Genomic DNA, 27,303 nt, shown 5'->3' with positions numbered 1-27,303 from the left:
GCTTCCCTGCCTCTGGCTCCAGACTCCTCCCTCCTTCCCAGAAGCAAGGGAACTACTGGAGTCACCAGCCTCGTTAAAATAGCTAACATCCTTCCGGAGCCAAATGTTTTCAAGGATTGTCTCCCCTCGCTGTGCCCACCGCCTTCCACCCTGCTACAACTGCTCCCCACCCCGCACCCTACCCGAACGCTGACTGCCAGTCTGCTGGGTGCTCAGACTCAGCACGGGGCTTGCTCCCCTGAGCAGTAGGCCCCCCTCCTGCTGCCCCCGGTACCCCGCCCCTCAGACATCCACTTGAGACCATCTTTTCCTCCCCGTCTCAGGAAATGGCACCGCCACCGACGAAGCAGCGTCACCCAAGATCACTGGCGTCACCCTCTCTTCTCCCTCCCCTCAACCCCATTCAACAGCTGAGCCCAAAGGTGACAAGTGCTACAGCCTGCCCGGCCCATCAGCATCCCCTGCTGGCGTTACTCGATTATCTCTGCTGGCTCCTCCCTTCCCTGCCTCAGCCTGCTCTGATAAACACCTGCCCAAAAGCCTTAAATGGCTTCCCAGTGCATCAGGTTCAAGTCCAAATTCCTTACCAGGCAGGCAAGAGCCTTTACCTTACTCATCTCCTGCCGCCCCTTTTCTGCACTTTGGACCATACCCTGTTCCTCATATGGGCTGCAGTCTTTCCTTCCTGGACCTTCGTATCAGCTGTTCCCAGCTCCAGGTTAACTCTCGCTTATGCATCAGGTCTGACTTGGACATCAATCACTCCCTCCAGGAAGCCCTCTAGGATACACAGTACTGAATTAGGTGCCCCTGCTATGTGCTCCCATAGCACTCATACTGTATCTAGCCTGGCCACACCACAGTGGGATAGTCTGTTTGCTGACCCTGAGCACCCCCCCAGACCGCATACCTTGAGAGCAAGAAGTGTGTGTGTTGTGCATCAGGGAAAGCCTCAGGACACAACGCAGTGCATGGCAGAGTAGGCACCCTAACATCTGCATGCTGGAGGAACGTTCCCAACACACCCGGCCCCAAATCATCAAAGAATGTACCTGAGGCTTTCAGTGTTCCCTGGGCCAGAATGATGGTTATCTGCAAATTTGGTTAAAAGGGTTTCACAAAAGCCTAAACGAACAAAACTGTTTAAAAAAGCCTACCAGATGGCTCGGTACAGCCACAGGCATACACGAAACAAAATGAAAGAACAAAACACACGAAGGACCCAGGTGGAGGCTTAGCCACTAACAGATGACAGAGTAGAAATGCGAGGGCACCTTTTCACAGGAGAAGACAGCTCTAGGAAATGGGGGATGGAGAAGGGCGAGGGCAGGGAGGGCAGGGGGTGAGCCAGGCACGGAGGCAAGGAGCTGAACGCCTTAACTTTCAAACAGGCCTTGTGATAACTTCCCAGCACGTCTGCATTGACAAAAGGGTTTTCTCTTTTGTTTCGAGTGGGGAGCATTACAGAAAGAGGGTACAATTCTTCATCTGCCTAAATTTCGTCGGGTATCAAAATATTTTCATTTTATTTCTGCATCATAAATCTGTAATTTTAACAACTTTGATCATTAACTGCTATAGTAACACAAAAAATGGAGATAAAGACGTTCGTGTTCGTTTTCATAAAGTGCAGATTTAATTTTCAATTGTTTGCCTTAGTAAACATCATCTCATTCCAGATCCTCCCTGCCCCCACCCAAGGAGGGAGGGGAAAAGGCTATTTTTTATTTTTACTTAACAAATGTCTAACACAAAGAATAAATGAAAGATCTAATAAAGACAAGATTTTTTTGCAACTGTTTTTCTGGGTAAGATTTCTAAGGACAACAGTAGTGAGTGTAAAATAATTTTTCATAATTAATATGAATACATATAATAACAAATACATAATTTTAGACCTCTATGCTTATTTTGCAACTTTTAGGCCTCCAATTATGAAAAAGGTACATAAGCTGAACAAGAATACTTTCCAGTGTGGCCAAATTACTTTCACTGAAGTATGAAGACACTCCCTGGTCTTAGCCTTTGTAATTATGTAAAGTTGCTATTTTCTTCATACCGACATTTATATCCAAAATGGGCTTATTTTTGCTCTATCATATAAGGACTGGCATCTTTTTCAAAAGAATATTGCTAGCAACAGGGTTAATTAAAGAGTACTAATGGCTTAAGTTTGCCAAGTGCTTACTTCTGTGACAATATAAATATGGATTATTAAAGTTGTCTACTCAAGTATAAAATCTATGCAAAATCCTCATAATATAGGCAAAAATGTTTAAAGGCCGAGAAAAAGAATTCTTTTCTTTTACAAGAAAGTGCAACTGCAGGATCTTTTTTGAATGATCTTCTGGACAGTTCTGCAGAAAACTTAGTAGTTTGGCTCAGAAAGTAGAGTTCCTCATGAGGAATAAAAGTTCTTCCTAGAAGAATACAAAGCAAAATTTCAGGCAGCTTTCTGAAAGTAAGCCATTCGTTTGTGGCTACGCAATGGGACAAGTGGAACTGATAATAATGAAGGCTTTCGGGTTTGCTGTGATTTGCACTAAAACTTGGCAGAGCTTTTTTTTCTCTTACGCCGGGACACCACGTCGTTGCTCACGTCATAGGTGGTAGTTACAGCACTTGGTCTGACCCTGACCGCAGGCATGAATCTGACCAGGAGGACATCGGAAATGTTTTCATACGTGTTTTAGGGCTTTTTCAGGTCAAATCTCAACACTTTCACATAAATCATTAAAAATAGAACATTTTCTGTGCTATTTTCAGTATTTTACACAGTGGATAACCATGGTGAGAGAACTTTCTATCATTCATCAGGGATATGCTGTCACACAGTCAGATTTTCAGCATTTGCTCAGCTGCTGCTAGATGGTAAAGGAAGTTTTCTGTTGCTGGTGGAAATCGTCTTTGCTTTAGTGCCTCAAAATTGAGAACTAGCTTTTCTCCATCACCAGAAACTTCTGAAAATGGTTCCAGGTGGGTGAAGATTTCTCTAGTTTTTAGAGAAATATCCTTTAATGGAACAAGAAAATATGCCATAAGTTAGCATCAAAAAATATGAATTTTTGCTGCATTTGGAGAGATTCTTCCTATTTTTTAAGTTTATCAAATTATTTATGCATTACAAAAAATGAAACAAACTTAAAACAGAAAAACCAACACCATGTTTTTGCCATTTTAGCCATTTTTAGGTGACAACAAGTACATTCAGTGTTTTATGACTACTACCCATTTCCAGAACTTTTTCATCATCCCAAACTGAAATCTTGTACCCATGAAACAATAACTCCCCATCCCTGTCTCCAATGCCTGGTAACCACCATTCTACCTTTTGCTTCTGTGAATCTGCCTGGTTCTGGGTACCTCATATAAGTGAAATCACACAACATTTGTCCTTTTGTGTCTGGCTTATTTCACTTAGCATAATGTTTTCAAGGTTAATACATGTCGTAGCACATGTTAGAACTTCATTGCCTTTTAAGGCTCAATGATATTCCACCATACGCATATACCACGTTTTGTTTATCCATTCATCCACTGGTGGACATTTGGGTTATTTTTACCTTTTGGCTATTATTTACAGAGCTGCTGTGAACCTGAGTGCACAATTACTTATCTGTGTCTGCTTTCAATTCTTTCTGAAATATACCCAGTAGAATTGCTGGGTCTATGGTATTCCTATGTTGAATTTTTAAGGAACCCTGGTATTGTTTTTAGAGCAAATCTCCCCACCCCCCAAAATCCTCTTCTACCTGGAATAAGTAGCCCAGCACCTGCCACACGGGCTGTATTCCTCTTTCCCGACAGTCCTTTGCATGGCTGATGACTCATGAGAGCTCACATTAAAGTCATGTCTTTTTCTTGGTTTGCTGACATCATTAATTCAAATATTTTCAAACCCATACAATATAATATGCCAGGCAATTTCATCATACATTATACTGAGTCACCTGCGTATCACTTTTAGTCCACGAAAAACGCAGTAACACAAAACTCATGTTTACACAGTTAACCAACGTTGTAAAGAGCCAGCATTTTTACTTGAGCGTTGATGGAGGGATGGATGGGCAGTGATGATCCACGCAGTAGGAAAGGAAGAGTCTCGGCTCTCAGGACAAGCCCCGCCCACTCTTCCTGGCCTGAGCCGATGGGCCACCAGCGCTGAACAGAAAGAACGGTGCTGCTGGTGGGTTCCTGTCACACCTGTGGCTCCTCTCAACCTTTAGCTCACGTGTCACCTCCTCAGAGAGCTGTCTAATCTCTTCTCTGGTATTCTTCACCTTGACCTTTTGTTTCTATCACAGCATTCATTTCTCATGGCTCACAATGATCTGGCATTTACTTTTTTTTAAGTTTATTTATTTATTTTGAGAGACAGAGAGAGAGAGAGAGAGAGAGAGCGAGTGAGCATGATCTGGGGAGGGGCAGAGAGAAGAGAGAGAATCCCAAGCAGGCTCTGTGCCACCAGCACAGAGTCCGACGTGGGGCTTGAACTCACAAACACGAGACCATGACCTGAACTGGAATCAAGAGTCAGACATTTAACCAACCGAGCCACCCAGGTGCCCTTACATTATTTCCTATTCATCTACTCCAATAAATACAACCCTACTGCCCCATGCCTGACATATAGTCAGTGCTCAATAAATATTTTCTGGGTAAATGAATGAATAAATGGAAAAAAGAACCGGGTCCAGCCAGATGAGTAGGGCCTGCCTGTCAGAGCCCCCCCACCCCCACCCCCGATGAGGTGGCACAGGTACAGACAGTGGGAGACAATCCTTCCAGGCCCCTGGCCCCCACGGGATGACACAAGGGTCTAGATGAGCCAGGGCCCGGAGGCCAGGATGGAAGTGTGTCCCGGGAGAAGAGTAAGGAGCTGGGAACAGGCGCAGTGCAAACCGGCAGCAGACTGGAAAGGAGCTGGCAGGCCGCGGTGCACAGGAGGGCCTGTCATCACCACAGGGACAGGCTTAAATAAACTCTCCAGCCATCCCGATCCAGAAAGGGGAGAGGGGAGGATCCACACGGAAGCTCTGGTCAGCCTGACAGGGAGACCCCACAGCGGGGCTAGCCCTGCAGGGTGTGAGCCCGGACCTGCTACCTTTGGCAGGGATCTGACTACATGCTTGCTTACTGCTGTTCTGGACACAGTACATCGAAGCTAGACTGAGACGCCCTCTCTAGTCCTCAGCAGCAACTATCTCTTGAAAGTTGTTCCTCCGTGAAAATTCTGCGTTCGCTCAGGAAAGCGTTCCAGACCAGCTGGGGGTCACACCTGTCACCAGCCCCCTTCATGTCTCTGTCCCCAGAGCCTGATAACTATTTGGCTACGGTGGGCCTCTGCCTGCTCCTCTAACCAGGGCCACCCAGCAGACCCTCGTGCCAGCATCTGCCCACGGCTTCTCACGGCTCCCCGCACCCCAGGCAGTTCTGCCACACGCTGCCCGGCACCACCACTGCACAACTCTCAGTAAGTCAGGGGACTGGGGAGTTACCTGTATGACTTGGCCGTCTGACTTCTCCGGATCTTCTGCAGATTGAACAATCAGCTGACCAATTTCTTTGTGCAGTTTGCCCATTGTCATGGCCTCTGGTGAGATCAAGCAGAAGTTATGTAGATACTTAGAAGTTTACATAATAAAAACCAGGACGCCTATTTGAAAATGTAAACCATCATACAGAGGAAATTTTCAAAACAGCCAACAACCGCCCACATTTCCATCTTCATCCTGAATGCAAATATGATATCACTCCAAGGGACGTGCTAGGAGGCACGGCATAATCACGATTTATACTTTGTTCAAAATAAGAACATGCCAATACCAGGTTTCTCCTTCACAACTACCTGATAAGAATTTTTGTTTTTCTTCCTAGGCAACACCTAATGAAAACTACTGACTACAAGTAAGTTGTGATTTTAAGCCAAGAGCCTGACCTCCCTACGCAGGTCTTTACGGTTAAGAATTCAAGTGTAACTCGGGGGCCTGGGTGGCTCAGTTGGTTAAGAGTCCCACTTCGGCTCAGGTCATGATCTCACATTCGTGAGTTCGAGCCCCACGTCGGGCTCTGGGCTGACTGCTCGGAGCCTGGAGCCTGTTTCGGATTCTGTGTCTCCCTCTCTCTCTGCCCCTTCCCCACTCATGCTCTGTCTCTCTCTCAAAAAGAAATAAACATTTAAAAAAAAAATTCAAGTGGAACCTTCTGGTGGGGATCCTATAGCAGCAGAGCGTCCTATCAGTTCTGCAGAAGCCAGCTGAACATTCCAGGGTGTGAAGACCCTCAGAATGTGCAAAGGAAACAACCTAAGTCACACGATTTACATACACTGCTCCTTTTCTGCAGCAAAAAGATGAACAGAAATTTCTGTTTGTCCCTCCAAGGGACAAACTCCATTTGAATGGTGTTGATTTGAGACGAGCTCATCTTATAGACTCGGAGCAACAGAAGGCGGCAGGAGATGGCCACCCTTTCTGGTCCTAAGGCTTCAGCAATATAAGTGGCCCTGGCCACAGCTAGTATCCTATCACTCTGGCTTTACAAAGGGCAATACTCACCTCCATTCCCTTTTGCTTACTGACACACTGACACATCGTTCAAAAAGATTTTCCATACAGGATTCATGTTCAGTCCTTGTGCAATAATAAATTTCTACGCCCTTTTTCATTCTCTGTCCTTTAAGAGGTGGAGCCTACTTCCTCTCTCTTACGTGGGGACTGGACTTAATGGCTTCCTTCTAACAAATAGAATATGGAAGAACTGGTATATGACTTCTGAGACTAGGTCATAAAAGGCACTGTGGCCTTTCTGTCTCTTGGACCACTCACTCTTGGGGAAGCCAGCTGTCATGTCACGAGAATACTCAAGCTGCCCTACAGAGAGGCCAGGTGGTGAGACCTCCTGTTAAAAGTTAGCTTAGAAGTTGAGACTTTGGATGACTGAAGCCTTGGGAATATCTTTGTTTTTTAATGTTTATTTATTTATTTATTTATTTATTTATTTTTTCAACGTTTATTTATTTTTTTGGGGACAGAGAGAGACAGAGCATGAATGGGGGAGGGGCAGAGAGAGAGGGAGACACAGAATCGGAAACAGGCTCCAGGCTCCGAGCCATCAGCCCAGAGCCCGACGCGGGGCTCGAACTCACGGACCGCGAGATCGTGACCTGGCTGAAGTCGGACGCTTAACCGACTGCGCCACCCAGGCGCCCCTGTTTATTTATTTTTGAGAGAGAGACAGAGCATGAGCAGGAGAGGGGCAGAGAGAGAGAGGAAGATACAGAATCCGAAGCAGGCTCCAGGCTCTGAACTGTCAGCACAGAGCCCAACATGAGGCTCGAACCTACGAACCATGAGATTATGACCTGAGCCGAAGTCGGACCCTTAACCAACTGAGCCACCCAGGTGCCCCTGCCTTGGCAGTATCTTGATTGAAACCTCATGAGAGACCCTGAGTCGGAACCTCTCAGCTAAGTCAGTCCTAAAACTGTGAGATAATAAATATTTGCTGTTTTAAATTTTTTGTTTTAACGTTTATTTATTTTTGAGACAGAGAGAGACACAGCATGAACAGGGGAGGGGCAGAGAGAGAGGGAGACACAGAATCGGAAACAGGCTCCAGGCTCTGAGCAGTCAGCACAGAGCCCGACGTGGGGCTCGAACTCACGGACCACGAGATCATGACCTGAGCCGAAGTCGGACACTTAACCGACCGAGCCACCCAGGCGCCCCAATATTTGCTGTTTTAAACTGCTAGGTTTAAAAGTGATGTGTTATGCAGCAATAGGCAACTCATACAGCTTGTTTAAACAGAAAAGTTGAGAAACGAGATAGAGACACTATCCTATTGGGGCACCCGGGTGGCTCAGTCAGTTGTATCCACTCTTGATCTCAGTTCAGGTCATATCTCAAAGGTTCAGATGAGGGAGCCCCACGTCCGGCTCTGTGCTGACTGCACAGAGACTGCTTGGGATTCTTTCTCCCTCTCTCTGCCCCTCCCCCACTCACGCTTACTCTCTCATAATAAATAAAAAAACATTACAAAAAAAAGATACTATCTTATTAACATATACTGTACAGCATAAGCACCCAGAATGTACTACTAACATGGCTGGGCCTGTAAGAATAAATGCTATGTTCCAGACACAGAAAATCTCTCCAGTTTCAGCACAGCGGGCAAAGCAGGCCCTTGAATACCAGTTTTAGAGCATCAGCCTAAAGATACAACTGCTTCAGGGGCGCCTGGGTGGCTCAGTCAGTTGAGTGTCCGACTTCAGCTCAGGTCATGATCTCACGACTCATGAGTTCGAGCCCCGTGTCAGGTTCTGTGCTGACAGCTCGGAGCCTGGAGCCTGCTTCATATTCTGGGTCTCCCTCCCTCTCTCTCTCTCTCTCTCTCTGTCCTCTCCTGCTCATGCTGTCTCTCTCTGTCTCTCAAAAATAAAAAAATAAATAAATAAACATTAAAAAAAAATACAACTACTTCGGGTGGGCAGGAGGATGGGTGAAACCGATCAAGGAGATTATGCGCACACTTATCTTCATGAGCCCTGAGTAGCGTGTGGAAGTGGTGAATCACTGTACTGAACCCCTGAAACATAACCCTGTATGTTAGCTACACTGGAATTAAAATTTTAATAAATTAATTTTAAAAAGTATAACTGCTTGGCTTACATTCTGTATCGACGACGCAAGAGAGAACTAACCTTTCGCAAGTGGGGCAATGGTAATCTCACGATCTGCCAGATTCACAAACACGTCATAGAGGTCTGACCTGTTGCTCACCTCCAAGTCCACAAACCCAGCGATGTAACCTGCATGACAGAGATGACCCACATGACCAGAATGGGAACAAATCCTGTTGTGAACGGGTCAAAAGAGAATGGACTCTAAACGTTCACCAGCTGCTCTTCTTCACTGCTTTATTCAGGGGACATCAGCTGTACCCTGTGGCATTTCTTCAGACTACATTATTGACAGTTGCCTGAAGAAACCCTTCCAACTCAAAACGTCCCCAAAACTACACTGTGGTGTCAAAGAAGAAGGCATTTACTTTTCAGTTACTGCTATTCAGGTCAAGAAGGACAGCCAAGGTAGAGGTAGCAAGGATTCTCTTGACCAATGTTCCCCCTGTAGGTCTCTGTCTCTAAGCAACCACAGCCACACGCCCGGCTTTCTCAGGGACAGCGTGCTGGGGACGGCATCATCTTTCACCAGTTTCAGATCTGATACAAATAAATGCTAAAGGAATCAGGACAACTCAAGAATTAACAGAAGTTTGGAACTGATGTTAAGAAAATAGCTACCAGACTTTCCACATTTCACAGAGCAATAACAATTAAAAACAAATAAAAAAAATTGAGGACCAATTCACTATTGGGACCTCATCAAAATAAAAAGCTTCTGCACAGCGAAGGAAACAATCGGCAAAACTAAAAGGCAACCGACAGAACAGGAGAAGATATTTCAAAAGACATATCAGATAAAGGGTTAGTATCCATAATCTATAAAGAACTTACCGAACTCAGGGCGCCTCAGTGGCTCAGTCAGTTAAGCATCAGGCTCAGGTCATGATCTCATGGTTTGTGAGTTCAAGCCCTGTGTCGGGCTCTGTGCTGACAGCTCAGAGCCTGGAGCCTGCTTCGGGTTCTGTGTTTCCCTCTCTCTCTGCCCCTCCCCCGCTCGCACTCTGTCTCTCTCTCACTCTCTCTCTCAAAAATAAACATTGAAGAACTTATCAAACTCAACACCCAAAAAAACAAATAATCCAGTGAAGAATTGGGCAAAAGACATGAAAAGACACTTCTCTAAAGAAGACATCCAGATTGCCAACTGACACATGAAAAAATGTTCAACGTTACTCATCATCAGGGAAAAACAAATCAAAACCACAATGAGATACCACCTTACACCTGTCAGAATGGCTAACATTAACAACTCAGGCAACAACAGATGTTGGTGAGGATGCCCAGAAAGAGGATCTCTTTTGCATTGTTGGTGGGAACGCAAGCTGGTGCAACCACTCTGGAAAACAGTATGGAGGTTCCTCAAAAAATTAAAAATAAAACTACCTCATGACTCAGCAACAGCATTACTAGGTATTTATCTAAGGGATACAGGTGTGCTGTTTCGAAGAGACACATGCACCCCCATGTTTATAGCAGCACTATCGACAATAGCCAAAGGATGGAAAGAGCCCGAATGTCCATCGATGGATGAATGGATAAAGAAGTGGTATATATATACACAATGGAGTATTACTTGGCAATCAAAAAGAATGAAACCTTGCCATTTGCAGCTACGTGGATGGAACTAGAGGGTATTATGCTAAGCAAAATTAGTCAGAGAAAGACAAATATCATATGACTTCACTCCTATGAGGACTTTAAGAGACAAAACAGATGAACATAAGGGAAGGCAAGCAAAAATAACATAAAAACAGGGAGGAGGACAAAACAGAAGAGACTCTTAAATATGGAGAACAGAGGGTTACTGGAGGGGTTGTGGGAGAGGGGATGGGCTAAATGGGTAAGGGGCATTAAGGAGTCTACTCCCGAAATCATTGTTGCACTCTATGCTAACTAAATCGGATGTAAATTTTAAAAAATAAAAATAAAAAATAAAATAAAATGTGAAAAAAAATAAAATTTTTAAGGAAAAAAAATTAGTCGCATTTACCAAAGAAATAATGCATCATCAGTAGTCCCTTTGGGAAGGCCAGAAAAAAGTCCTCCCCCAAACCAGGTGACCGCCAAGCCTCTCCTCTTGCGAGACCCCCACTGTCTACCTGGGCACATCCGCAGGGCTTCCAGCTCCTCGGCACTGAGGTGCACATAGGAATGAAGTATGGTCCAGTCCTGTCGATGCCACACCAGGGCAGGCAGAGTCCTGGGGAACGAAGACAAGAACTCAAATGGTTGCTGGCCCGCACCAGCACCCTCCTCCCTCTTCCTCCCGAAGACAGAGCTGGCTGTCAGAGGCAGAGGGGACAATGAAGACTACACGTGCCCCGACCTCCAGGCTTCAAATTAAAGTAATGCAATGTCTTCAACGCTGCCTTTTTGGGTCAGATTAGCTACAAAAAGCTCAAGGTGAAGTTTCAAAACATCTCCGTGGTGGCAAGGAGTAACACTTCTGAAGTTTTCCTCCAAATGCCTCACTCCGCAAACCGCCACGGAGGGAGTCTGAGGGTAAAATCCAGAGCGGGGCCCTGCAAGCAACACATTTTTTTTGAGGTCTCTCATTTCTATGTTTAAAGTTCCAATCGAACTTGCAAACCACTTTGTGTTTGTTTTTATACAAAGTAAGTTTCCTTGAAAAAACCAGTGAAACAGCTGCCGCACAGAGAGGTGACGAATTCAACTGAGGTATGGTGACTCCGCTGTTGCCCTGCTAGGTTTCCCAAGCTGTGGACATCCCCGTTCCAGAAGCATAGAGGGAAAGGGCGACTGGGTGGCAATCGCAGTGACAGCAGTCCTCACTTCCAGAGCGCACACGATGAGCAAGGCACACGCCAAGTACTTCACACACGGCATCTCCAGTCCTGACAACAGGCTTACGCGGTGGGCATTGTTACCTTCATTTTGCAGATACAGAGACGGAGGCTTAGAAAGTTTAAGTATCCTGGATGCGGTCACAGAGCGAGTAAAGCGCCCTCCGGGATTTTAACCCAAGTTCTTCTGACTACCAAACCTTCTTTTTCCCGTTTTCTAACCAGTCAGCCTCCTGGAGCCTCAATTTTCTCATCCGTAAAAGAAGGCAAAGTTCCTTGCAAAGTTCGTGTCACGAGTAAATTTGATAATTGAGGTGATTTATACAACAGCTGGCATACATACGGTAAGCACAAAAGCTGGGTCCTCTTGTTTTTAAAAAAGAATCTATGAACAAGTTAGATTTGGTAGAGAAAAAACTTTCAAAACATCTTTATTATAAAAATAAGAGAGGGGCCCCTGGGTGGCTCAGTCCGTTAAGCATCAGACTCCGGCTCAGGTCATGATCTCGTGGTCTGTGTGTTCAAGCCCCGTGTCGGGTTCCGCGCTGACAGCCCGGAGCCTGCTTCAGATTCTGGATCTCCCTCTCTCTCTGCCCCTCCCCCACTTGTGTTCTGTCTCTCAAAAATAAATAAATGTTTTTTTTTTTTTTAAAAAGAGAAAATCTGTGGTAAAAGTGAAAAAAAAAGAAATAACTTACTTAAAACAGGGGTCAGGAAACTAAGGCCATGGATCAGCTGTCTGTCTTTGCACATAAAGTTTTACTGGAACACAGCCATGCTCATTCATTTACATATGCACGACTGACAGTTGGGTGGTTGGGACAGAGAACTTATGGCCTCCAAGCCTAAAAAAATTTATGGTCTGGCAAGGAAAAGTTCAAACTCCCTGCTCTAAAATATTCTTATTTCTAAATTTAAAGAAGAATCTGCCCAAATTCGGTGACCTTGAACTACTAAAGCTCACCTGAAACATTAGACCAAGATAGCATTTCACCCACAGCCTACCACATTCTATTTATACCAAATGTGTAACAGAACAGAGCACACAGGAACACAGACTGCCCCAAATCAGCTGCCAACAAAGCCTCTACTTTTTAATGACCAGAGACATACCTGGTGAACTCCTGGACAGCTTCTATTTTGGGGTGATAGACGACAATTCTTTTCTTTAGCATCAGTGCTGTGTGTAAGATAACGGTTTCCATTCCAAACTGAGATACAATGTCTTAAAACACAAGAAATTATAATATTACTGCATTAAATAATATGTAAGAAAATAACATTTTTATTGGAAGGAATTCTTTCCAATAAATGCAGAGTTTATTTTCTGTATACAGAATTATTTTCCATACAGAGAATAAAAAAGCACCTTATGCACTGGATGAACATATAAATCCAGACATCTGCTCCCTAGGATGGGTGCTATGACAGCCTAAACCTGACCCTCCTCCAAGGGACTCTGCACTGGATGCACAGATGAAGCCAGAGCCCAAAGAAAGTGGAATAAATGATATGAAGGGAACCAGTATCTTTCTGTGTCATGAAACACCCTTAGGTTTAAAAAAAAAAAAGTTTACTCTGGAGCACCTGGGTGGCTCAGTGGCTTAAGCAACTGACTCTTGATTTCGGCTCAGTTCATGATCTCACAGTTTGTGGGTTTGAACCCCACATAGGGCTCTACACTGACAGTACAGAGCCTGCTTGGGATTCTCTCTATCTGCCCCAACCCCGCTGGCTCTCTCTCTCTCATAAATATTCAAAAATAATAATAGGGGGCGCCTGGGTGGCGCAGTCGGTTAAGCGTCCGACTTCAGCCAGGTCACGATCTCACAGTCCGTGGGTTCGAGCCCCGCGTCGGGCTCTGGGATGATGGCTCGGAGCCTGGAGCCTGCTTCCGATTCTGTGTCTCCCTCTCTCTCTGCCCCTCCCCCGTTCATGCTCTGTCTCTCTCTGTCCCAAAAATAAATAAACGTTGAAAAAAAAATTAAAAAAAAAATAAAATAAAATGTAAGGAAAGAAAAACTATGGAAGTCGGCAGACACTCAAGCTGTGAAATTCAGCTTACCCACAAAAGAACATTTCTGTATTATGAACAGTCAGAATCGTGTGGAAAGGGCCACCACAAAAATCTGCTTTCCTACAACAGAATTCTAATCAAATAAGGCAATGTAGAAGTTGAACTACCCTCCTGTATAGTATAGCAAATAAATATTACATAGATGAAAATATACAGAAAGATGGAATATTAGAGTACAGTGAGGATTGCCCTTGGCTTGGGGATCTTGTTGTTGGGATGGAACCATCCGGGACGGGTTTTTGTTTTGTGGGGTGTGTGTGCGTGTGTGTGTTTACCTTTGATGGAGCCTGCAAGATAAGCCTTTCGGGCATCAAAATCCTTGCTAAGGAAAGAGCCATTTTCTTCACTCTGGCATATCCCCTTTGTGAGTACTGCAATATAACTCTCCATCATTTTAACTGGGCTCCCATGTTTCAGGTACATTCTGTAAGAAAAGACAAAAAACAACCATGCTTTTATATAGCATGAACCACACAGAGCAATGCGCCCAAGGCTGGGTATGGGTACTTCCTAAAAAATCTAAGTCAACCTGCTGATAACGCTTCTGAATGCCTGAAACTTTTTGTGACATGACTACTTCTATAATTTAATTCGATAATGTATTGAAAAAAACAACCATTCAAGAGACCTCCAACAACTCCCTCAAGCTGGCTTTCTCCTTCCATCTCTATAGCCCACTGGAGCAGGAGAGTAAGCTAAGGACTTTCTAAGGACTCATTTCTCTTTTCTTTTTTTCCCTAAGTTTTATTTTTTAAGTTTATTTATTTTGAGAGAGAGAGAGAGAGAGAGCATGTGCACACCCGCACAAGTCAGAGAGGGGCAGAAAGAAGGAGAGACAGAATCCCAAGCAGGCTCCACACCATCAGCACACAGCCTGATGTGGGGCTTGAACTCACGAACCCATGAGATCATGACCTGAGCTGAGATGCTTAACCAACTGCACCACCCAGGCGCCCCTGAGGGCCCACTATTCTTAAAAAAAATATTGCATTTTTGTCTGTCTTATATTCACAAATGGTGCTTCTAGCCATAAGGACTCTATTATTGCTGGGATTTCCTTTGACAAGAAAGGAGTTTTACACATTGTTCACAGAGAAAACAGTAATTATAGAACCTATATTTATTATCAGAGTTCCCAGAGGTAACTATATTTAGATAATTAAGAAATCAAACTCCTTTAAGTTTCTGGTGGTAAGTATACACTAGATATATTCATCATCAAGTTCCAGAAAACGCTGACAGGAAACTGCTTACATTTATAGCTCACATGTGAAATCAGTCTCTTCCCCTAAAATCTCTTCCTGTGAGTAACTAAATCTAAATTTTGCATGAGAAGCAGGACTGGGCCTACTTGAGCCTTTTAGTAGCTAAATGGATTAAAAAACTGGAAAGAAAATAAAATTGTTGTTTAAAACAGATCATTTGAGGGATACCTGGGTAGCTCAGTCAGTTAAGCGTCTGACTCTCAGTTTCGGTTCAGATCATGATCTCACGGTTCGTGAGTCTGAGCCCCTCGTTGGGCTCTGTGCTGACAGTGTGGAGCCTGCTTGGGATTCTCTCTCTCCATCTCTCTCTCTTCCCCTAACCCACACATGCTCTATCTCTCTCTCAAAAATAAACATTAAAAAAAAAAATTTTTTTTTAATTTTTTAAAAATAAAATAGATCACTTGAAACTGTATTTATTGTAGGTTAAGTGAAAAAAGCAAGTGTTGTAACTACTGGCCAGTCAGTGTTTTTAAGTTACTTCAATGCACAATTGAGGGAAAGAGGTAGAGAACAATGAATATGGTAAGCTATCCTACATGTAAAATAGTCAAACCCATGAACTCATACACATGCTTCTATATGGAGAAAATATCTCCGGTATGATATAAAGAAAACAGCCCCAGGAGTGCCCCGGGGTGGGGGTCGGGAGGCAGATTTGAAGGCTAGGAATAGGGAGAGGAAGGGACCTAGTTTTCACTGTATACCCTTCTGTATTGTCTGTATTTTTTTCCTGTGTGCTTACATTACCACCACCAAACAAACAAACAATATACCATTAAAACTGTAAAACAGACGGGCACCTGAGTGGCTCAGTCAGTTAAGTGTCCGATTCTTGATTTCTGCCTAAGTCATGATCTCACTGTTCGTGACCTGGAGCCCTGCATCAGGCCACGTTGTCAGTGTGGAGCCTGCTTGGGATTCTCTCTCTCCCTCTCTCTGCCCCTCCCTTGCTCACGTGTGTATGTGTGCACACACACACACTCACTCTCTCTCTTTCTCAAAATAAATAAATAAACTTAAAAAAAAAAAAACCTGTGAAATAGAAACAATATACTGTAATGGAAAAGAGAAACACAGGAAGGGTAGTAGGATAAGATCACTTTTTCCCTAACAACCCTGGGCCATGAACTACTGACAGAAGGAAGGATCCCCCCAAATCATTCCATAGGAAAACCACAAAGTGCAACCCAGGGGACCTTACTCAGATGGGACAGCCGGAGGCTGTCACACCTGGCCCGGACAACTGGTTCCAATGAAACCCTGGTTCTCTATCACGGCCACTAGCTGGAGGCTCCGGAAGATGAAGGGGGTCGTGGCAAATGACCTGGATCCCACACAGGGAACGAACCCCCTCGTGTGGGCTTCCGCTGCCACTGTGAGCAGCGTGCTATGGAAGGCACGCCTGCCTGTCCCCTCCCCAGAAACGGAAGGGAGCACCTCCATGGTAAGCAGCAGCATCGAAAAGTGTTGGTCTATGTACCTGTGCACACAGACCTGTGTTAGTGGGGAGAGGGAGTGTGTGCGTGTGCAAGAGCATATGGGTATGTACACACGCAAGGGTAAGTGCAGTAAGGTGCAGGGGGCAGAAGAGATGGCTGCCAATAGCTCTCCGTCCTCATTTCTCCTAAACTGTGACAGGAGAAGAGTCCAGAACCCAACAATGCCATGGCACTACAGAAGCTGAGGAACCTTCCAGCTTCCTCCCGGGCAGGAAGTGGAATCTAAAGCAATCTTAAATTTTGAGCCCAAGAATATTTCCCAGTGAATTCACTGGGAAACCTAACCCTGACTCAGTCAAATGAAATGGGAGTCCAACGTTTGTTCAAAAGCAGCTTTACGGTGTCTTTAGCTCATGGCTTCTAGATAGCGTCTCTTCTCACAATAATAATCCCCCTTTGTGTCAGCGCCATGGTAGCAGACAACCGTTTATATTCCACAATGAACCATATACCTGGGACTTATCTTAAGAGGGCAAAAAGGTTTTCTTATCATAGCTGGCTGCAAAACAGTAAAACTTCATTCTGTCAAAATACAATCTACCTGAAACCCTTAAGTAATTAGAAAGTAGTCTTCTGCTACATGTAGATATAGATATATAGATATATAGTTATGGGTATAGACATATAGATATAGATAGCCAGAGATAGATAGCATGTGTGTGTACACATAAAAATGGCAACAAAGCAACCATTCATCAGGCGTATAGCGAGGAACACAAAAACAACTCCCTTTGCCCCCCACCCCATCTAAAACAACTTACTGAGCATAAGCCTGAGGGCTGATGTTGTAATACATAACCTCTAGAATTACAATTCTATCTAGTAACAACAATATTAAAAAAAAAAAAAAATCTAAAACCCTGTCAAAGCCCTGATTGAGGAAAAAACTAATTTCCCCAACATACAAGAAAGGTTTGATTAACTCCACTATATACGCTCACCAAGGCAAGAAAGCAAACTGGTATATTTTACATAAAATTTTTCTCAACAGCTGGGATGAAACTAAAGAAGTTTACCTGAATCACTATTAACCAATTAATCAGATTCTCAGCTTCCCAGCATTCCAGCTAAGAAGTATTTTCCTGCGTTTTTGCATAATTCAAAATGCTCATTAACTTTCCCCAAAATGACTCCCCCACACAGACCTTGACACGTATAAACTAGCTTACCACTTCGCCAGCACTTAATTTATCCGTCCTGCTAAGGAAAGTTCTAGATTGGAAGTGAGCAGAAGCTGTCAGGCCAAAAGTAGCAAGTGACTCAAATACCCAAGAACTACAATGGTTGTGTAAATTGCTTTTCCTCCTCCCTTCTACCATGTTCCCAAATAAGAGCAGTGTCATAAAAGCAGAAGAGAAAGTTCCTCTTACAGAAGTTTCCAGAGGGCCAGTAAAGATTAAGTTGGGGAAGCAGAGGGCTGAAATTTGCTTCCTCCGTGTAGAAGTCTGCTATGTAACTACCGAGCAAGATCTTCATTTTTGTAGGACAGCATTTAATACAGTTTTCATACAGACCTACACAATATCCTAGTGAAGGCGGCATATTTCTCTGGATTAAAATCTTTGGCGGTCAGAACAATAGAAAAATGAGTCACCTGTCCAAAAGAAACAAAAAGTATACTTTTTAAAGACACTTTCACAGATTTAAATTTTATTACTACATTCTAGCAAACCTCTTGTACAAGACATAACAGCATTAAAAAGAAAAGATCAAAACGTAACCAAGTTCTCACTTCCTTGTTTATACTTTTATGTTTATATCCACACATATAAAAGATATGTACTTATATATTCCTATATATTTCATTTCTTAGATAAGAATGTAGTACTTTTAGAGTTAACATCTTTTCAAAAACACAAATATATTTCAAATATCAAAAATGTGAGTTTTCATTTAAAGTACTCTAACCTCATCAAAGCAGAATTAGAAATGTCATATCAGATCTACCAATTTATCAAGTCTTAATTAATGAAAGAGGATACAAAACAACAAAAATACACACAGTAAGATCACACAGTTCCTGAAATAGTCAATGCTCTACAGAATGCCATATAATCTCTGTAGAAAGCACACTGTAACAATAAGCCTCATTTGTCTATACTTCTCTATTATTATAAATACAAATTTCTTCTAATCATATACCTATTATTCCCATTAATGAGATAAAATTCAGGACTTTATAAAAGGCAAAGCATTTAAGAAATACATTTTTAGAAATCATATTCTTAAGTATAAGAACTACCTCTAAATCTTGTCATTTTTCAAATCTGAAAAGCAGATTTGAAATCGATGTTGCTGCTATTGGCATTCTATGGAACAAAACACAGATAAACCTATTCAACACATCAAGACTTTTCAGCAAGAACTTAACGAACATAAACCAAAGATTTTATAACACATTGAAAACTATCTTTTTGCAAATTTACATTTTCTAATTATGAATCTGTTTTGTTTTAAACCGTTGCCTTCTTGTTATTTTAAAAGTAACTCCTTAAATTTAAATTGATATCTTGGACATGTTTCATGATTATTGGCTATAAAAATAGCCCTAGATGGTAAAAGAAGTCCCCACACAGGCACACACCAGGAGCTTCGTCACTTTCCAATATTTCTTTATTTGAAAAAAAAAACAAAAAACAAAACAAAAAAAACCCTGCTGGTTACTTGGAATTAGAAAAGCCCACAGTGACCACATACTGGTTTTCAACATGTCACATTGATACTGTTCATATCAAATGACACACACACAAAAGCCTACTTAATACATGTTTCCTTAACTCTCCTTTCTATTCCTAACATATCCTTACCATCCATAAATAACTGAAAAAACGTTTTCTTAATTATATCAAAGATAATTTTATCTTTAAAAAATTTTTTTGGGTAAGGGGCATTAAGGAATCTATTCCTGAAATCATTGCTTCACTATATGCTAACTAATTTGGATACAAATTTAAGAAAATAAAAAATAAAGTTAAAAAAAAATTTTTTTTTTAATATTTATTTATTTTTGAGCGGGGAAGGGAGGGAGACACAGAAGGAGAGACAGAGACACAGAATCTGAAGCCGGCTCCAGGCTCTGGGCTGTCAGCACAGAGCCCGACACAAGACCCGAAGCCACTGAGGTGTGAGATCATGACCTGAGCCAAAGTCGGACACTCAACCAACTGAGCCACCCAGGCATCCCAAGGATAATTTTATCTTTTAAAATGGTTTTTGGGGCGCCTGGGTGGCTCAGTCAGTTGAGCTTCTGGCTCTTGACTTCGGATCAGATCATGATCTTGTGGTCTGTGGGTTCCATCCCCATGTCAGGCTCTGCACTAAAGTGCAGAGCCTGCTTGGGATTCTCTCTCTCTCCTTCTCTCTACCCCTCCCATGCTGTCTCTCTCTCTCAAAACAAATAAACTTAAAACAAACAAACAAACAAACTTAGGGGCACCTGGGTGGCTCAGTTGGTTAAGTGTCCGACTCTTGATCTTGGCTCAGGTCATGATCTCATGGTTTGAGTTTGAGCCCTGCACTGGGCTCAGCGCTGACACTGTGGAGCCTGCTTGAGGTTCTCTCTCTGCCCCTCCCCTGCTCAATCTCTCTCAAAATAAATAAACTTAAGAAAAAAAAACTTAAAATGGTTTTTAATTATGGACAAATGCTTCTTTCCACTTTTAATCGGTCACGACTTTGCACGTCTACATTTCTACTCCATCAGAGTATAACCCAGAAAGGACTTCACTACACCAGCCATAGGGTCAGTCAATAGAATGTACACCAACCAATATTCATAGAATGAATAAGAGTGAAATTTGAAAGGGGACATTCCCAGTGAAAAGCATATCTGGTATTTTTCAAAAGCGTATTGTGAGCGATAATGTCTAAAGCTAAGAGTCACTGGAATAATGTTACGTCACTTTAAATATTTTTGGTTGTTAGACCTTCATGCAGTCATACCTTTATCAAAACTGAAGAATCTGGAACTTCAACTGTTGTGATATAAAACCATGTTCTTCTGTACTGACCAAAGACGAAGGGATGGAGAAGTTTGTTTTCATCTGTAAGGCAGCATTTTCTCAGCAGTAAATTCCTTAAAGTAGCTGTCGTGGAAGGATAACACCACACCCACAGAACTTCTCCATTTGTGTCCTTTTCTACGGTGGAAAGATGGTCACTGTGAGAATGTCAAACAGCAGCAAGGAAGTGAATTGATTGGTTACTCAGAAGCACTTAGTGGAATCAGTTTTCACATCCCATTTCACAAAGCATCCCGGAGCATGTGTGACCCCAAATTCCCATCCACCTCTGCTGGTCAAATTATGCAGCTCTCCTGATCTTGAGTTTTAGGCCACCTGAGTAAAAACCTTTTACAACAAATCATGAATGAAAACTTAAGGGGCACCTGGGTGGCTCAGTCAGTTAAGCATCCGACATTGGCTCAGGTCGTGGTCTCATGGTTCGTGAGTTCGAGCCCTGCATCGAGCTCTGTGCTGACAGCTCGGAGCCTGGAGCCTGCTTCAGATTCTGGGTCTCCCTCTCTCTCTGCCCCTCCCCTGCTCATGTTCTGTCTCTCTCCCTCTCTCAAAAATAAATAAACATTAAAAAATTTTAAGGAAAAGAAAATCTGAGCCTTAAATTTGGCAGAGTTCTTTCCTATCTCCTCCCACACAAATTCATAAACTCAGCATTACATTTTGTTTTAATTTTAATTAAAATTAAATTTTAATTTTTAATTTTTTTTTAAGTTTATTTATTTTGAGAGAGCAAAGAGAAGACAGAGTGAGAGCAGGGGAGGGGCAGAGAGAGAAGGAGAGAGAGGGTCTCAAGCAGGCTCAACGTTGTCAGCGGAGAGCCCAATGTGGGTTTCAATCTCACGAACCTTGAGATTATGACCTGAGTTGGTCACTTAACCAACCGAGCCCCCCAGGTGCCCCCTCAGCATTACATTTTTATCAGTTAGAAGGATCTTTAATAAATACACAGGAAGTGTTTGTCAAAAACAAAACTGGAGATGAAGAAAATGGTGAAATTCCTTTTAAATCAGGTTATATACTGATTGTATAAATTCTATATTTAACATTGTAATAGTAATAATAATAATGTAATAATAATAGCAATAATAATAATGGTTATCCTGTCACATAATGTAGTTTCCTCATCACAGTAAACACCTCAATAACCTAGCCTAAGCTCTAGAAAAACAGTCACTGTGCATATAGCAGTATGGATGCAGATTTGTGTTATGGAAAATATCAAGTTCATAAAAAAATGAATTCCCGTCTCCATCATTCAGCTCCAGCAATTGTCAACACCTGGTCCCTCCTTGTTTCTAATGGTCCCCCTCCCCCATTATTTTGAAGCAAATTCCTTTTAAATCCGTTTCCATACGAAAAACAAAAATCTGAATCGAAAATATGATTGTAAGTCATCTTCGTCTTTGCCGTTACCAGATAAAGTCAGAATTTAACCTAACCTTATTCACAAGTACCCTCAAGCAGGACTAAGATGCTTGAAGTACTTAGGTTTTGTTTTGAAGCAGTTCTAAAACCACATTAAAAATAAATACAGGGGAAATAAAAAAAGAAACACAGGAAGCCATTCCCAGATAAATGCACTCCTTTGAGACACTGCGAAATAATCAGCACAGTTAGCCGGTTTTGCTAAGCGCAAGCAACGTTCTTCCACGCTAGAGGAATAGAATGTTATCTCAATGGAGTGTTACTTCAAAGGTCAACGGCACGCAGGGAACCGACAGACGTTCATTCAAGCAACCCGCGGCCGCCAATGGGATGAATGGTTCCTTGAAACACCCAACCCTGAGACACTGCACACGGCTCAGGCACACCCAAAGATCCCAACGTACTTCCTCAACCACCAATTCCTCAAATCTAACCGGGATCCCGCCATACATGATTGTGTAGACACGCCGGCTACGTGCCTGAGCTCTATCACATGATACAGGATTCCTCCACTGGTGTGAGTTGGGGCTCTGCGGCTAGACCGCAAGGGTCCCAACCCTGGCTCCGCCGCTTCCTAGCACGCGTCCGTGCGCAAAGCACACCCTGGGCCTCCCATCTGCTTCTCCGAAATGTGGTCACCAAACATTACCCACACCCCCTGGAGCCGTGGTAGAAGTTTAACGGGAAATAATCCATGCATAATGCTCAGCACTCGGGGCTGGCACAGTTGGTCACGGTGACCCGAACTGCTCAATCACATAATCGGGGCCAGCCGGGCGCGGGGCAGGCAGTCACGCGTGCCTCCCGCACGCTCCGAGGTCTCCCCGCCGCCTCCCCCCACCCCGCACCGCACACTACGCGCTCTCGGCCCAGCCCCTGCCCCGCCTGTGCAGCGGCCCCTCGCAGCCGCCGGAGCTCCGTCACCCTCGACGTCCGGGCTTCTGTGCATCATGGGGCGTCCGCCAGGAGGCCCGGGGTCCCTCCGCCCTGCTGCCCCGCCCCGACGGATCCCACGCGAGGCTACAGGCGGACCCGCCCAGGGCGGCTGGCCGGGTCCCCCGCGCCCCGCAGCCCCCCGCCCCGGCCCAACAGAGAAGGGGCCGCGACCTCCTCACCGCAGGCGGCGCCGGGGACCGCGGGAGCAGAGGCCACCCCGGGCCCAGGCGGAGGCCGAACTGGGGCGCGGGACTGCGGGGCAGGGCGCCTTCGTCCTCACCGATCAGCCCGACTCCGAGCATCAGCTGAGTGTCCGCCGCCTCCGCAGCAGCCATTTTCCGCCGCCGCCGCCGCCGCCGCCGCCGCCGCCGCAGCGCGCCGCTCCCAACAATCCGCTCGCAGGCCCCGCCCCTCCTCCAGGACACGCCCACCATCCGGCCCCACCCTCAATCAAGGCCCCGCCTCTCCCTCTGGCCCCGCTTAGGTCCCGCTCTCCCTGACTTCCTGCCCCTCCCACCTACCTTCAGCCCTCACATCTTTTTTTTTAAAATTTTTTTTTGTTGTTATTTATTTTTGAGAGAGACAGAGAGACAGAGCACAGGCAGGGGAGGGGCAGGGAGAGAGGGAGACACAGAATCCGAAGTAGGCTCCAGGCTCTGAGCTGTCAGCGCAGAGCCCAACGCGGGGCTTGAACTCACAAACCATGAGATCATGACCTGAACACAAGTCAGACACTCAACCGCCTGAGCCACCCAGGAGCCCCAGCCCTCAGCTCTTCAAGCACGGAAAACTCCTCAGCCTGGGCATCTTTCCTCAATTCCTCTAATCCAATCTTCATAACCTCTCTCCAACCCACTCCAATCTTCCCTCCCCTCCTCAGTCTTTTCTCATTCTACCTCTGCCCTCCAGGCCTGCTAAAAAGAGGAGTCATGAGTATGGAGGAACGGTCTCCATCCATACACCCACCCACCCATCCATCCATCCATCCACTCATTCATCCATCCATCCATCTATTCATCTATCCATCCCAAAAACAAAACAAACAAAACCAAAACGAAATAAAACAAAAAGCCCGGAAGATTTGAAAAAGCTTTGGGAATATAGTGTTGAACAAGATAGAGCATTCTAGTGGAGGGAGACAGACAATTGCTGAGTAAAATAATACAAAACAGCCTAGAGTGATAAGCCCGTTGCAATAACATAGTGCAGTGTGTTAGAAAGTGGAGGGGATGTACTGCTTTAAAATAGGTGTCAAGGAAGGCTCCTCAAGGAAGAGATATTTAGACAGAGATAGGCATGTTGAGAAGGAGCCAGGCAGTTTGTGTAGCTCCAGGATCCCTCCTCATGGATCTTCTGTGCTTCCAACCCCAAACCTCACAAAACTAATTAGGGAGGGTCTTTGGTATCTACAGGAATATCATACCATCTCCATCTCACTTGATGTACATTTTTAAACTATTTAATATAAAATATTATATATATATACACCAATTGTTACATATATACATAAATGCTAATTTAAGGAAAAGAGGTGGTTATCCCCCAGTTTAAGAAATAAAGCATTACATGGGGTGCCTGGGTAGCTCAGTCAGTTAAGCCTCTGACTCTTGATTTTGGCTCAGGTCATGATCCTGTTGCATCCACACGACTCCTGAAACAGAATGCTACGGGCACCAGTGACCGATTGGGACCAACACTCTTGATAAGAGTGTGGCCCCGAACAGCCGGGGTACAGAGTTTTTAAAGCCGATCACATCGTTTTATCATTATCTGGGAACAGAACAAAGAAACAGTTCCCAGATGAGTTAGAAACAGTTGCCAGATGAGTCAGAAACAGTTATCGAATGAGGTGATTATTTTAGACTTTCTGCTGCTAGGTTGCAACCAGTGGATCTCCTTGACCTTGTCTCTGACGCTCTTTTTTTGAGCTTTTGTTTCCTTCATTGGTAAAGCCTGATTCACAAGAGTATGAAGTATGATTTACAAGAGTAAAAGCAAGGCTGTTATTTTTTGGCCTTTAGTGTCAGAACAAAGTTGTTATCTTCCAAGCTAAGCGTTAGCCCTACACTACAATTTAACCCTTACAATCCTAGCATTGTGGGATTGAACCCCACATGGGACTTCTTGCTGAGTGTGGAGCCTGCTTGAGATTCTCTCCCCAATTTAAATACTCTTTCTCTTAAAAAAAAAAAAAAAAGCATTACAAATATGGTTGAAGCACTTCCCTTCTCTTCTTCAACCTCCTTCCCCTCCCTGTCCCACAGAGGTGACCACTGCTCTAAGTTTGGTCATTGTCATTTTCCCATTATGTTATTAAGTTTTGGTTTATTTGTATGTTTCACTCAACAAAATATTGTACTCTTTCTTTTAAAACTTTACACCGGTGCAACAATAGCTAACATTTACTGAATAGCAGACATTGTTCTAAGTATTTTACTTGTTTCTTTTTTCCTTAAATCCTCAGAATATCCTTTTGTATAAGTCCTATTATGATCCCCAATTTATAGGTGAGAAAACTGAACAGTGGCACAATTTGCCTAGGATCACATATATGACTGCAAGTGGTGGTGCCAGGACACAGACCCAAGCAATAAGACTCCAGCCACACAAGAAATCACTGTGCTACAAAGCCCTTCCATTCTGTTGCATACTATTTGTATTCACTTGTAAGTTGCTTTTTTTGCTCAACTTTGTTTTTTTAAAGATTTATCCAAGTTAATACTTATAATTCTGGTTCAGTAATTTTAACTGAGTGATACTTTTGAGTATGAAAATATGATTAGTTCCACCAGCTATTAATGACAATAAATTTGTCTCCTGCTGTTTACTCTGTAATCACAGTGCTGCTATATTTTCAACAAGTCTCCCTGTTCTACTTTCTCCTTACCTTGGGAAATTCTACATCTTCAAGGTTCAAATACCATTCTGCCCTCAACCCAGGCAAAACTAAGTTCTCCCTCTTCTAAGGTGTAATAGCATTTGGCCATAGAACTAGAATTGGGAATATATATGGCTCTTCTTTAAATTTTTAAAAAATGTTTATTTTTGAAGGAGAGACAGAGCATGAGCAGGGGAGGGGCAGAGAGAGAGACAGAGAATCTGTAGCAGGCTTCAGGCTCTGAGCTGTCAGCACAGAGCCCAATGCAGGTCTTGATCGAACTCATGAGCTGTGAGATCATGACCTGAGCCAAAGTTGGACACTTAACTGACTCTTCTGTTAAGTGGCTCTTATATAAGTGTTATATGGCTCTTCTGTTTCTCTCATTAGACTGAACTTCCGGAGGGCAGCACCCTGAATTATGCCCCTTGGATTGATTCCCTATGCTTACTATTGTAGTAAATAGTTGCTAATGTTTCTAGATCTCACAGAAAATACAAAGGTGTTAGGGGCTGAGGGGTGGGATGCAGATTTGGAATCAGTTTGGAAGCCAAGTAGACACTTGCACTCATGTTTCATTGGCTTTTACAATCTCCTGCAAGGTTCTACAGATAAAGTGTTCACAAGGAAAACAGATCCTCTTGTAGATTCCCTTTAACGTGAACAATGCACCAATCTCCATCAATCTGCACCTTAAATACCTGCTTTTGGTGAAGGTCACTGTCATCCAATTAACTAGGATAATTAATTATATAAAATCCTAACATATTTCAGCTACTGTGATGGGCTGGAATAACTCCATAGTTATATGGTACAGGGCTAACCTCACCACCTCAGGATGTGATTGTCTGTGCAGATAGGGCCTTTAAAGAGGTAATTTAATTAAAATAAGGTTGTAAGGGTGTGTCCTAATCCAATCTAACCTGTGTCCTTATAAGAGGAGGAAATCTGGACAAAACAAAGAGATATCAGAGATGTGGCTGCCCAGAGGAAAGGCATCTGCAAGCCAAGGAGAGAGGCCTTAGAAGAAATTAAACCTGCCAACACCTTGATCTTGGACTTTTTATATCTTGAACTGTGGGAAAATGAATCTCTGCTGTTTAAGCCCCCTAGTCTGTGATATTTTGTTGTGGCAGCCATAGGAAACGAATATAGCTACTCTTCAGCCATGTGTGTTAAGTTTGAGAGAGAGAGTGAGAGAGAGCAAGAGAGCACACGTGGGGGAGGAGCAGAGATGGAGAATCCCAAGCACCGGGAGTGTGGAGCCTGATGTGGGGCTCAGTGCGGGGCTCAAACCCACAAACCTTGAAATCATGACCTACGCTGAAGTTGGGATGCTTGACAGAGCCACCCAGGCGCCCCACTCTTGGGCCATTTGTATTGGGTGTGTTTGAAGCACCCTACTGGAGATTATATTTCTGTGGGGTTTTTCCCCCTCTTCTCTGATAAAAGAGAAGCTTGGAAAGATTGCCTTTGAATCACTAAGGGTAAACCCCTCTTCTCTCTGCAGTAAAGGTGTGGGCCCCTCGAGTTCACTGGCCATCTTCCTTGGGTGGGCAATTGCTCCTTTATCTGGGGTTAGGACATACTGTCATGTCCTTTTGTGGTTGAAGAGTTTCAGATGTGGCAGGCACCTGGGGAAATTCCCATAGCTTGGAGGAGAGAAAGCAACAAAGGATCTTCGTTCATGGCGTGATGGACCAGGGAAAAA

At 43.9% G+C, this 27,303-nt stretch overlaps 1 protein-coding gene across 12 annotated transcripts in view; it reads right to left on the bottom strand.

The window, feature by feature from the left end:
• Window positions 1-1,613: 1,613 nt before the first annotated feature.
• The window catches only part of DENND10 (DENN domain containing 10), a 39,728-nt gene continuing 14,038 nt past the window's right edge, over window positions 1,614-27,303 (bottom strand). Inside the window, exons 1-10 of one of the 12 annotated variants that reach the window (XM_023240993.2) lie at window positions 22,995-23,135; window positions 20,277-20,473; window positions 17,849-17,928; window positions 13,843-13,991; window positions 12,604-12,715; window positions 10,786-10,886; window positions 8,705-8,812; window positions 5,499-5,593; window positions 4,042-4,161; window positions 1,614-3,012 (exon numbers count right to left, since the gene is read on the bottom strand). In XM_023240993.2, the coding sequence (XP_023096761.2) occupies window positions 2,836-3,012; window positions 4,042-4,161; window positions 5,499-5,593; window positions 8,705-8,812; window positions 10,786-10,886; window positions 12,604-12,715; window positions 13,843-13,991; window positions 17,849-17,928; window positions 20,277-20,473; window positions 22,995-23,049 (1,194 nt within the window). In that variant the 5' untranslated portion in view covers window positions 23,050-23,135 and the 3' untranslated portion in view covers window positions 1,614-2,835. Of the gene's footprint in view, window positions 3,013-4,041; window positions 4,162-4,187; window positions 4,342-5,498; window positions 5,594-8,704; window positions 8,813-10,785; window positions 10,887-12,603; window positions 12,716-13,842; window positions 13,992-17,503; window positions 17,786-17,848; window positions 17,929-20,276; window positions 20,494-22,885; window positions 23,136-27,303 lie in introns of those variants that run through there. The other 11 variants (XM_045040743.1, XM_003994458.5, XM_045040748.1 and 8 more) reach the window with 11 other exon arrangements.

The sequence above is a fragment of the Felis catus genome, chromosome D2 (genome assembly GCF_018350175.1).
Source record: "Felis catus isolate Fca126 chromosome D2, F.catus_Fca126_mat1.0, whole genome shotgun sequence".
In the NCBI taxonomy this organism is placed as follows: Eukaryota; Metazoa; Chordata; class Mammalia; order Carnivora; family Felidae; genus Felis; species Felis catus.
This window is presented reverse-complemented; position numbering and strand designations above follow the sequence as displayed.